Here is a 12192-nt window from a genome sequence, read left to right as displayed (position 1 = left end):
ATCCACTTGGTGGTGGGGTAAGCATGTAAAATTAAGAGATTTAAAAACAAAAACAAAAATCTATTCTTTAAACCCTATCTAAAATAGACCGGATCCGACCCGATTCACCAGCAATTGGGGTGGGCTTGGGCGGCACAAAAGCAAACCTCGCCCAACCCGCTTAGCGGTTGATTCGGCCGGAACAAATTTAAACATTAAAGGCCTGATAACAACTGGGCCGAGCCATAAGTAACGTGATCCAATGTCGCCCGGTTTTGGACTTGCTCCCGGCGTTGTTCGGGTCGGGTCAAGAGGAACCCAAACCCGACCCGGCTAATTGCATCACATAGAAATAGAAAACCCTAATAAGCTACCTGAGATCTCTCCGCCGACTTGTGCCGCAGCTAGGGTTTCTTAAGGTTCCTGCTCTCCCTCTCTCTCTCGCTCTCGCTCCTCTCGATTACTCCATTTTAGCCTAATTTCCTCCTCACTATTGCTTCGTTTTTCTATGCTCTTTAATTTTCTCAGTGAATCGCGCGGTAGATTTAAGCTTTTTCGATCTAATTATGTCTATTAGCATAATCGTCAATATTCTCTGCTAATTGAACTTTTTTTTGAATAATTTTGATTGTTCTGTAAGCTAAATGCAAAACCCTACATGTTTTGTTTGTTTATTATCTTATATCTGCTTGCTTTGGATTATTATTAGGTTTCCATTATTAAATTTACTAGGTAAATGTGCCTACAAATGGTATATTATGAGGCTAAATTAGTTTATTTTGTAATTATCGTTATTAATTCGTGTGCTGTTATTGAGGAGTATTCTTAAACTTATGTGGATTTGATTGTGATTTGAGAGTTTCTGCGCTAGTACTGAGGATCATGTCAGTTGTAATTGATTAGTAGCTTAATCTTAGCGTGCAAAGAATGATTCGGGGATGCGTGTTGCAGCGTTAATAAATTGTATTTTCACTGCTTGTAATGATTCTGACAACTTGCGTAATCTTTTCCATGTCGTGATAACTTATTTGGCGTGTAATTGTGATATTTTATCACGTTGCGTGGTCTTTTTGTGGGAAGAGAAGTGTAATTTGATGCTAGTTATTACTTGCATTGTTGAGAATCTTGACAAGTATCAATACTATTCGAAGTTGTATGCAAAATTTGCTACTTCTAATGCTGTACGTTCTGAATTTCTTATACTTTCTTTAGGTGGAAGAGCATATAAGTGAAGATTTTCAAAGGCTGGGAAGATGGTTCTGAAGTATGTCGCAATATCTTACCTTCTACTGGTTTTTTTTTGTCTTATTAGAGAAACAGAGTATTTCTGTCATGTTCTTTTCTCTGTTTCGTCACCGTTACTTTCCGCAGTTTGCTGATTGTCCATTTCGTCTGTATTGTATTATGATGTAATTTATTCTACATTTGCTGTTGATGCTGATGCTCTCACCATATTATGTTTTGTATCAAGTTCTTTTTTTTTGGGTTCTAAACTGCTATTTTATTCTGGTTGTCGGAAAATATCTTAACTACTCAGTGTAATTGCACTAAAATGTTGGTTTGTTAACTTAACTGTTTTATTGATTGTCTGGAACTGTAGGACAGAGCTTTGCCGTTTCAGCGGTGCCAAGATATACCCGGGAAAGGGTATTAGATTTGTTCGAGCTGACTCGCAGGTAAACTTGTCTTCTTATTTGAAGATAGCTAAGGGCCAACATCTGTCCTTCATGAAATTAGAACAAATTCTTTTTGTGTTTTTTCTTGTACCTAATGAATGTAATCACATTAGGTTTTCCTTTTTGCAAACTCCAAATGCAAGCGCTACTTCCACAACCGTCTGAAGCCTGCCAAGCTTACCTGGACTGCGATGTACAGGAAGCAACACAAGAAGGTTTTTTTTTTTGTTGGATATTTTCTTTTTTTTTGTTATTTTTCTTGAATAAGTGCTAGAAAGAATTTATAATATAGATCTATGTTATATTCTCTGCGAAATTAGAATGTTTAGTGTACGATTCATGGTCATTGTTTTTTAGCAGCTATTTTCTTAAGCCAAATGTTGATTTTTGGTTTAGTGGTGCCCGTAAATTGTCTCATGCATCTATCTCATATCCAATCAATTTACATTTTCGGTACTGCTAATCACCGGTAGTGTTTATCATGTTCAGACGTAGAGTTGTAGTTTGGAACCCGTGTAAAATGGACCTCTCCTGGTGGGTTTGTGAGGATTGTCTCCATGACATATATGAATATTTCCTTCTTATTGATTACCTATCATGAGCAATCATTCAATTTGATATCTCGCATAGTCTAGAGTACAATTGGCCGGAAGAAACCGACTATTCTGGCCTTTAGTTGAACTATCAAATTATGAGAATTAAGAGTATCTTGGATGTCTCATATTTATCAGCATTTCCTCAAATGTAATGGTTAGTATGGTTTACATGGTTTGACTATTGGATTTAAGTTTCACAACCAGCTTCATGCTTGTAATTTTGGATCTATGATCTCAGGATATTCATGCTGAAACTGTGAAAAAGAGGCGCCGCACCACCAAGAAGCCATATTCAAGATCCATTGTTGGTGCTACCTTGGAGGTTATTCAGAAGAAGAGAACTGAGAAGGCCGAAGTTCGGGATGCCGCGAGAGAGGCAGCTCTTCGGTAAAGCTCTTTCCTGACATATTGATCTTACTGCAGATAGCTAATCTTCGATTATAAGAAATATATCAGCTAATTTGGTGACTTTCCCACTGATCACAAATATGGGCCTCTTTCGTCCCACTGGAGCTTCCGATTTTTGCTCAACTGCTCTCTGCAGCAGAAGCAGAAGCTGGGAACTGGTGCTTGTGCTTTTGAGGCATACGATGATTTGAAATTTCAAAGTTCTTTTTTGGTCGTAAAACATTTATTAAATGCTTAAAATTTGTGATCATATATATATGGCCAATTGCCATATTAACGTGGATCATATTGCATATTTTATTCAAACAATAAACTTTTGTTGTTCTGTTTTTCGGAGCGAACTTGTGATCTATGTTTACTCTTTCACTTGTGATCTATGTTTACTCTTTCTCAGTGAGATCAAGGAGCGGATAAAGAAGACGAAAGACGAAAAGAAAGCCAAGAAGGCCGAGGTGACGGCGAAAAGTCAGAAGACGCAGACGAAGAGTGCCGCGCCTAAGGCTCCCAAGGGCCCGAAGCTCGGCGGCGGCGGCGGAAAGCGCTGAATGAAAAAGCACTTTTTAATACTAGCAAATCAAAAAAAATTTCCTCTTTTAACTGTCATTCTCGTTCGAGTTTCTTATTTTTACTTCTACCTAGAACCTGGTTCTGTCACTTTGTACTCTTTTGATTCTTAATGCTTGTTTGAGATTGGGTTTTGATCTTACAATAAGTGGTTTGATGCCTATTTATCTCAACTTTGGAGTGTTTTGCTATCTAGTTATTTAGTAAAATTAGCATAGTCTAAGGCTTAGTTTGGTATTGAGACATATCTAACTCTATTAGAGAAAATAGAATTGAGAAAAAAGTATATAGGGGTATGTTTTTGCGTTCTTCAATAAGACTGTAGAAAATATATTGTAATCGACTAATCGTGATATACGGAATGTAATATTACGTACGGAAACAAATAGAATTTTTTTTCATCACCTTTTTACGTAATACAATTTTTTCGCAATTTCAAAGGAGGTCTAATTCTTTTATAAATTAGCAAATTAACTATAAAAAATAAAGCCAAATAAGCCTATTTTGATGAGCTGATACCAAATTAAATTCAGATTTAAATCTTTATTTCTCTATACTCTCCCAATCTGTTTTTAAAGAGTGAACACATATTATGTTTTGTATGTAATCAAAGAGTTAAAAAACTAAAAATAAACTAAAAATACTATCGCGTGGGATAAGCTGACGCGAAATATTTGTCTACACCGGGTGCTACAAATCAGCCATGCGCCGTACTATTTCAAGAGGGGCGGTTGACGAATGACGTGGTGCCCCCGGTTCAGCCACCTCACATTCGCAGATACTAAAATACCCTCGATTCCCACCTTAACTACGAAAATGCCACCGCCCCGTTCAACGAGAGCCACGACGTCGTCCTCCCGTTTCCCTAGATCGGATTCTTATCACCTCTACGGAGAGCGAGGGGCTCGCGAATCCCATCGATCACCACCACAACCCAAACCCTAATCGAAGGGATCTCGGTTCCTTCAGGCACGATCTCCTTTGATCTAATCTATTCCAATCTCTTCTTCCTTTTCTAATTCCGAACGATCCATCCATTAATCAGCTATTTTCTTCAAGTTTTTCGGGATTTTTTTTGCTTATTTTTTATGATCGGAGTGTTGTGTAGGGCGATGGAGGGGACGAAGAGAGTCTCATTGATATCGGCGTTGGTAGCGGCGCAACTTCTACATGCGTTGGCCCTCCCCATAACCGCTCCCGCATTCCTTTGGTCTCCTCACAATCACGGGTATTGGATTTACCTTGTAGGTTCGAGTTATATGAGATTATGCAATAGTAATCATGTTTGTGATGCTCTATGCAAGTGATATGTGGTGATTTACTATTCACATGATTCATTTGGGAGTAGATAGATGAATTGATCAAAAAATTGAGTTCATACGTTTTTTTTTTTTCCCCCTCTAATTTCTCCTTTCTTTTAGGGCTTGTTAGGTTAGATTTAGGAGGTGTCAGCAATTTAGATTCAGATAAACAGAAATCAAATTGGTTGGCTTCATGTGTTAGATCCTTTTTGAAACTTCTAGCATTAAGTTACTATTTATTTTGGTCCTCTTTATATGTCCCCTAGGTTAGCGTCGGTGTTTTTAGGAGTTTACTGGTATGCTCGTATTAGTTAACAATGCTCCAATTGCATATTCTGGTGCTACGCCTTGTGTTGTGGCTTATGGCACACTTTTTCCTTCTGGTAGTTTTATGCTTTATCCGGCATGTCATAAATCCAGGTCATTTTAGTTTATTATTCTTCATCTTTGTAGATTTTCTGATGATGGTACTAAGGAGGTTGTTCACTACCATACAATCTCCCCAAAGGATTTAGCTAAATCAGTTTTTGACGAAGGAGGCTGGTCAAAATTGCTGGTAAGTTGCTCATTTTAATGAGAAGCTACTAGATTAGTAGCCCAGTAATATTTTCAATGCAGTAGCTGCAGTTTGATAAGTTGGCGATGGCTTTTCTTAAGTTTCAAAAGATAGATTCATTGCCTATTATTGAATATTCTAAAATCTGATATCGCATATCTTCGTTCTTTTAGTGTTCTGGGGAGAACCTTCACGAGAGCGTGGATGTTGCGCTTGTTTTCGTCGGAAAAGAGGTAGCACGTTCGATTCCCTTTACCATTCGTCAATTTTACCATGAGAGATCTGTTTTATGCTTATGGATAATTTTAAGTCTTTCTTTTGGACATACTTGTGGCTCTACTTAGCTCTTATTGGGTTCTAAATGAGCAAGATATAATTACATTGGAGCCATAACTTGCTCATTTTTGTGGCTATTAGTTTTGCTAGATATTAGTTGTTTTCATTTGGGTGGCGCATAATGACCTGATTGCTATCTTGTTCTCTAGTTGCAATCATCAGATCTCTCTAAAAGTAAAGAAGTTGATTCAGCTTTGGTGAACCTGCTGAAGGTAACTATCTTTCTCTTTCAATTTGTTTTTTTATAGTTAGTTATAACTGACAGTTGGATATTTTGTGAAAATTTATGCAGTTTGCACGTTTAACATGTATGATTGTTTTGATTTATTTCGTCAGCTATCATTCACAAGCTCAAATTTTTCCATGGCATTCCCATATGTGGCCATATCAGATGAAGAAGCAACATTGGAAAATTCACTTGTATCAGGGTTTACTGAGAACTGTGGCAATGGATTAGGAGTAAATCGTGTAGCTTATGTGGACAGCTGTTCAATCAGTGGTGAAAATCTTCAGAAACTTAATGATTTCCGTGCAGTTAAAGTAAGTCATCCCCATATATGAAGTTATTTTTGGGCGTTAATTACATACTGAAGTTGGATTCTGAGTTTTGATTATATGTTCAGAATTTTATTTATACACAATTAGTTCCTGAAGTTAATCTGGAGTAAGAATCTATTAGTCTACCATCAGAAAAACGCCATGCTAACATCATCTATTATGAAACCTCACGGAACTGCCACACTGGCTTAACTCAAAAAATGATATTAACGTGCCATCTTTTTTCAGATCATAAACTAATGAAAAGACTTAATTGTTATGCGAGGAAACTTTCAGAAACTAAATTGCCAAATTGAAGTTCCGATGATGGCTCTGAAATCACTGCTCAATTTCAAACCCAAATTTTGAAATCAACCCTTTTCCCACCTTTTAGCATACATGAAGCCTTTTCTATATGTAAAAATTATGCAGGACTTTATGGGTTCAAGGATCGAAACAAGTGCGGGAAAGCTGACAGATCTAATTGTTTTCTGTAATGGGGGTTCCAAAGAAACGGACAACACAAAGTCTGAAGGTACAAAAGTTGAACCAAAGGTTTTATACTAATTTTTCGCCCGAAGTGCAACAATTTCCTTTAACTATTTTTGATTTAAACTGCAGGTGAGATTTTATCGGAACTTGTGAGTTCCTTGGAGCAGGCCGGTGCCAAATATGCAGTTCTCTATGCTTCCGAGCCCCACAATTTTCTTCACTTCCCTTCTCATTTGGGATTAAGTAGGTTTCTTGCTGAAGGCTCCACTCACAATGGTTCATCTAATTCCACCAAATGTGATGTAGTCTGTCTATTCAAATCCACACTTCTTGAAGGGATTTTTGTTGTAAGTTATTCTCTCAACTTTATGACGATTCAGTTGGAATATGTTACCTTTAGGTTGCTGCCTTAAAGTAATTAATTTGTGTACTATCTAGTTACTAGGTTAGATGCCTATTTTTTTGCGCATCCTTTATGTGAGGTAGCTTAATTGGCTAAGTTTCTTCAAAGAACTTTTAGAAGATAAAAACATAATGCCGGGTCAGACATAATAAGCACAGTCCAACCTTTTCTTGTCTTATGATTTGAGATTGAAATATTCAATCATTTGAAGCTCATCACTCTTTATATCGTTTTATTTTCCAGGGAATTGTGCTGCTCATAATATTGATATCAGGGCTCTGCTGTATGGTAGGAATCGAAACTCCTACAAGATTTGAGGCTCCCGCAGAATCTTGATTTGTCTTTCATTTTGGAAATTATTTATCGGAACCGGTAGCCTAAGACTGATGGGCGATTATATGAAGTTCATCAGTCGTAAATGTTGTTTAATACACAACTCGTTTGTAAGGTGGTTTTTGTTTCTGTTCAATAATCATGGACCAAACTAAAACTTGCTATCCTTGGCTCTCTTTTGGGATTTTTGGAACCGTGCTGTATCTTTTTGACAGTATCTTTGTAAAGTTAAAGTATTCACACACTTAAAATTCTTAGTTGGGTTATTTTCTCAAGTTCCAGCTTGTTACAGAATGTCTATTTACTGCTCCCCTACCAGAGCTTTTCTTCTTTTTAGATTCATGCTGAATGAATTTCTGCTTTGGTGAAACGTGCTTTGGTACAAAGTGTTGTATCAAGTCCTTTTAGGTGCTATTTTGTAATCATCCTGATACTTCCCATTTAATAAAAAAAAAAAAAAAATCATGTATAAAGCCCTTTCACTGTGTTCTGGAAGATACTTTATTTACTCTCAGCGTGTAATCATCAATATCTAGTGTCATATCCCTATGTTTGATTTATAATTCAAGAAGCCCAAGGCTCGAGCCGAAACACATATTAGCCGTTAATTCAGGGCACGGACTATTTTGATTGTTTATTGTATTTGAACATAGTGTGCAATAGCTCCATGCATCTCCATGCACGATCGAGAAAGAATTTGGATCAAGTTATATCCGAAGATGAGAATCCTCACTACAAACAGTTTAATTCCTGAGTTTGTTCCTGTAAACTGTAACGCTCACCAAGTTCCCAGCTACAACTATACTTCCCCCGAGGAGAAAGGAGCCTGGAATTAGCAGTAACTATCAATACCTCTTCGTATCGTACTCGTGTACCATATTTACTCATGTTTCAATTGAAGATGAACTATGCCTGACCTTGAGGATGTATAAGAACTCTGGCTTGACTGGAGTTTCTGCATAAGTACTATTTGAGTACGGTTGTTCAACCGCAGAATAAATAGCTTTATGATTTGGAATCTCTTTTTCACTCTTGGGGTCCAAAAGCTAATTGTAGCTCCTGGAACAACGGAGGCTCCATAGCATTTGTTAGCCCCACACACTTGATTTATGAAGCTTCTGCTTTCCAAGTAGAGATGATGTCTCCAAACATGCACTTAAGTTGAGTCAAATGCTAACAACAACAAAGGAGCCAAGTAGGTTCACGTTACCGAGCTCATCTTGCTACTGCTTGCAACTTCAGTAGTCAAGGACTACTCTCCTGTGTTACCGGCTTCGATCAAGCTACAACCAGGCGACTTCCTAACATCACTTTCCACCATCATCTCTCTCACTTTCATGGCATCAGTCCATCTATCAGCACCTGCAAATGTGTTAAACAACAGCACATAATTGCCGCTGTTATTCGGATCCAACTCATCAAGCTTCTCGGTAGCAATCTTCGCGAGACCGACATTGCCGTGCACCTTGCAAGCTCCTAGCAATGTCCTCCAAACAATAGGGTCCGGTTTCATAGGCATCTCTCCGATGAATTTGAACGCCTTATCCAATTCGCCAGACCGGCCAAGGAGATCGACCACACATCCATAATGCTTCATCTGCGGCTCCAATTTATGAACTTCTCTCATACTCTCGAAATAGTGAAGTCCCTCGTTTACTAGCCCACCATGAGCACAGGCAATTAGAACGCCGAGGAAAGTAACACCGTTGGGCGGAAAACCATCTTTCAACATTCCGGAGAATACTTCTAGGGCTTTCTCAGTTAAGCCATTATTGGCTAACCCCAGTATAATCGAATTCCATGACAAAGTATCCTTCTCTTTCATTTCGTCAAACACTTCGAACGCCTCCATGATGCACCCGCCTTTCGCATACATGTCTATGAGAGAGTTCCCCACGTAGATATCGGCTTTTATATTGTTCCTTTTGATGTAATTATGCATCCACTTGCCAATATCTAGTGCACCCAGATGGGCGCACGCAGAAAGCACGCTAACTACCACAATTTCATCTGGCTTTACCCTTGCCTTCTGCATTTGTCGAAAGAGTTTCAGCGCATCAGCGAAGCAATTCGATTGAGAATACCCCGCAATCATCGAACTCCACGAGATCAAATCTCTCTCGGGCATTTCATCAAAGATTCTCCTCGCCAAAACCAAATTCCCGGCTTTAGCATACGTAGTGATCATCGCGTTCATCGTCACGACGTTCCTTTCCTTCATCTCCATAAACACTTTCTCCGCCGATTCCACTAACCCGCGTCTCCCGTAGTAATCTATCAGTGTGTTCCCCAAGTAAACATCCACTTCAATACAATTCTCCTCTGTATATTTAACCATCGACTCCGCCAAATCCCACTCACCCAAATGAGTGCACGCCGAAACAACCTTCACCATGGTAACCTCATCACCTTTCAATCCCGCATCACGCATCGCTTCGAAGAGCCCCAACACCTCGCTCAAGCAATTGCATTGGCTATAACCACATATCAACGAGTTCCAAGAAACCAAGTCCCTCACAGGCATTTCATCAAACACCAACCTTGCACAACGCAAATCGCCGCAAATCACGTAGAAATGGATCAATGCGTTCGACACAAACACATCCGACACGAACCCAAGTTTCAAGCAGTGACAATGGACCCATTTCCCTTCTCCAAACCCACTGATTCTCGCACAAGCTTTGAGAACAAAGGGGAAGGTGAAGTTACCTTGCTTGAGGCCTCGCTGTCGCATTCGGGCGTAGAAAAAGATCGCGTCTTGGGGTGTTTGGCTTCGAGATAGAGCTCTGATCATGGTGTTCCATAGGAAAGCAGTGGGGGATTGGATTTGGCGGAAGAGGACGCGGGCGTGGGCCAAATTGGCCGGGGAGAGCGCGTAGGGGACGAGGACATTGGAGAGGAGCGATTGGTAGCGGTGGAGACCGGTGACGATGAGATGCGCGTGGAGCTTTTTAATGGACTCCATGGGAAGAGGAGGAGGAAGAGGAGGAGGAGGAGGAGGAGGAGAGGGTGGTGTTGAGGTGCGAGGGAGAGAGAGAGAGGAAGGGAGAGGAGTACATGGTTTGTGTGTGTGTGTGTGTGTGTGTGTGTGTGTTTTATGCGAGTATTGTCGCAGGTGAGTTAAAATTCTATTACATAACTCCATTGAATTAGCAAATCACTTAATAGCTTCCTAATTAGGCTCATAATATAACCATTATAGAGTGAAAAAAAAGTAATTTCACATTAACTCAATTTATAGTACAAAGAATACCAAGGGTGGTGCATAATTCACCACTCTTCTCTTTTCAAAAACTATTGTTTCCCACTAATCAGAGTAATCCCAGGAACCTTAACAACATTAAGTTCATCTATCATTCTCCTCACCCTCAAAGCATCATTAAACCTACCAACATCATTAAGCATATTAGACATAACCACATAATCCCCCCCATACCCTCTCTCCAATCCCACAATCTTCTTCATCACCCTCTCCCCCATCTCCACCTCACCATGCTTGCAACAACAACCCAACAATGTCCTCCACACAACCACATTGACATCCATCGGCATCTTTCCGATCATCTCCTCGGCTTCCCGCAGCCTCCCTGCTCTCCCCAGCAGGTCAATGATGCAGCCATAATGCTTGATCTCGGGCTCGATACCGTATTCGTAAACCATGGCTTTGAAGAAGCTCAATCCTTCGTCGACCAACCCTCCGTGGCTACAAGCATTCAATACACTCAAGAAGGTGACGCGGTTCGGCGCGATACTCGCTTTGCTCATCTCCTCGAATTGTTCGACCGCCTCCTTTGCCATCCCATGCATCGCGAACCCGGATATTATTGAAGTCCATGAAACTAAATTCCTCCTACCCAACATGGTTTCGAAGACTTTCAAGGCGTTCGAGCACACAACGTCCCTATCGGCCGCGCCACTTCGGTCGAACACCGACCTGGCGTTCGATATCGAGCCGCACTTTGCGTACATGTCGATGAGCGAGTTCTCGACTCGAACATCTACAATGCAAAAGCTTCTCTTTTCGCAATAAGCATGCAATGTCCCGCCCATCAAAAGGCCCCCTGAGTTTGAGACCGCGGGAACGATGGCTAAGACCGTGATTTCCGACGGATCGACGCCTTCGAACATCATGCGGCGGAAAAGAGCAATAGCTTCCTCCGGCTCCCGTGCACGCGTGTAACCGTCGATCAAACCGGTCCACGATATTACATTGTGCTTCGGCATTCGCTCGAACAGCAATCTCGCATAACCAACCTCGCCCCGACCCGCAGAACCAGTGATCATCGCGTTCCAAGCGACCAAATTCCTCTCTGGCATTTCGTCGAACGCCTTACGGGCATCCGCCAAAGACCCACATTTCACGTACATGCCGACGACACTAGTGTGCACGTAGACATGGAACTCGAAACCCTTCTTGATCACAACCCCATGGAATTGCGCACCATTGTTGGATTCAAACAAATTAGCACAAGCTTTGAGAAGGAAACAGAAGGTGAAGGTATCAGCGGGGATGGAATTAGAAGAGGAGCCGAGCCCCAGCATCTGCTTGTAGAGCAAAATGGCTTCTTGAGGGAATGGGCCATGAGCGTAGTGCCTGATTAGGGCGTTCCAAAGCTTGATCCCGGATGCGTCGCGGTGGAGGGAGGAGGTGAGGAGGAGGGAGTGGACCCGGAGAAAGGAGCCTCTTTTGGAATGGTGGTGCTCGAGGAGGAGGGAGAGGAGGTGGAAAGGAGTCCGTGCTTTACGGAACACGGCGCTGAGTTGGGATCGTTGCAGCGCTAAGAGGGTTGTCGCCGCCGTGTTGTGGTGGCGGAGACGCCGTACGACGCGGCGGCTTCAGTGGCTAGGGTTTTGGAGAAGGTGATACGGTGCAAGGAGGAAGAAGACGAAAAGAAATAGTAAGGCGCAAGGATGCTAAATTAAATTATCATCACTTCTTAAGCAGTTGGTTGGTAGGTTGATTGTTTCACGGGATCATCAAATATGATTATTTTTAAAATTATGAAAAAAT

General features: G+C 40.9%; 3 protein-coding genes across 4 annotated transcripts; 2 read left to right on the top strand and 1 right to left on the bottom strand.

The window, feature by feature from the left end:
- Positions 340 to 3384, top strand: LOC109728383 (60S ribosomal protein L24). 2 transcript variants are annotated; one of them, XM_020258774.1, is made up of 6 exons: positions 340 to 398; positions 1192 to 1243; positions 1580 to 1655; positions 1769 to 1870; positions 2490 to 2638; positions 3054 to 3384. In XM_020258774.1, exons 2-6 carry the CDS (start codon positions 1233 to 1235, stop codon positions 3202 to 3204), a joined length of 489 nt encoding a protein of 162 aa, XP_020114363.1. In that variant the 5' UTR covers positions 340 to 398; positions 1192 to 1232; the 3' UTR covers positions 3205 to 3384. The 2 variants fall into 2 exon arrangements, with proteins under 2 accessions (XP_020114363.1, XP_020114364.1); XM_020258775.1 differs by lacking the exon at positions 340 to 398 and adding an exon at positions 498 to 518.
- LOC109727910 lies at positions 4032 to 7456 on the top strand. Its single transcript, XM_020258120.1, has 9 exons — positions 4032 to 4192; positions 4332 to 4451; positions 4978 to 5080; positions 5254 to 5313; positions 5566 to 5628; positions 5753 to 5956; positions 6386 to 6488; positions 6575 to 6792; positions 7092 to 7456. The coding sequence occupies exons 2-9, from the start codon at positions 4336 to 4338 to the stop codon at positions 7182 to 7184; spliced, it is 960 nt and encodes a 319-aa protein (XP_020113709.1). The 5' UTR covers positions 4032 to 4192; positions 4332 to 4335; the 3' UTR covers positions 7185 to 7456.
- LOC109728348 (pentatricopeptide repeat-containing protein At1g31430-like) lies at positions 7790 to 12143 on the bottom strand. The gene is made up of 4 exons (XM_020258735.1): positions 11127 to 12143; positions 10477 to 11069; positions 10351 to 10362; positions 7790 to 10309 (listed from the first exon to the last, which is right to left on the bottom strand). Exons 1-4 carry the CDS (start codon positions 11721 to 11723, stop codon positions 8434 to 8436), a joined length of 3078 nt encoding a protein of 1025 aa, XP_020114324.1. The 5' UTR covers positions 11724 to 12143; the 3' UTR covers positions 7790 to 8433.

The sequence above is a fragment of the Ananas comosus genome, linkage group 23, assembly GCF_001540865.1.
Source record: "Ananas comosus cultivar F153 linkage group 23, ASM154086v1, whole genome shotgun sequence".
Lineage (NCBI taxonomy): Eukaryota > Viridiplantae > Streptophyta > Magnoliopsida > Poales > Bromeliaceae > Ananas > Ananas comosus.
This window is presented reverse-complemented; position numbering and strand designations above follow the sequence as displayed.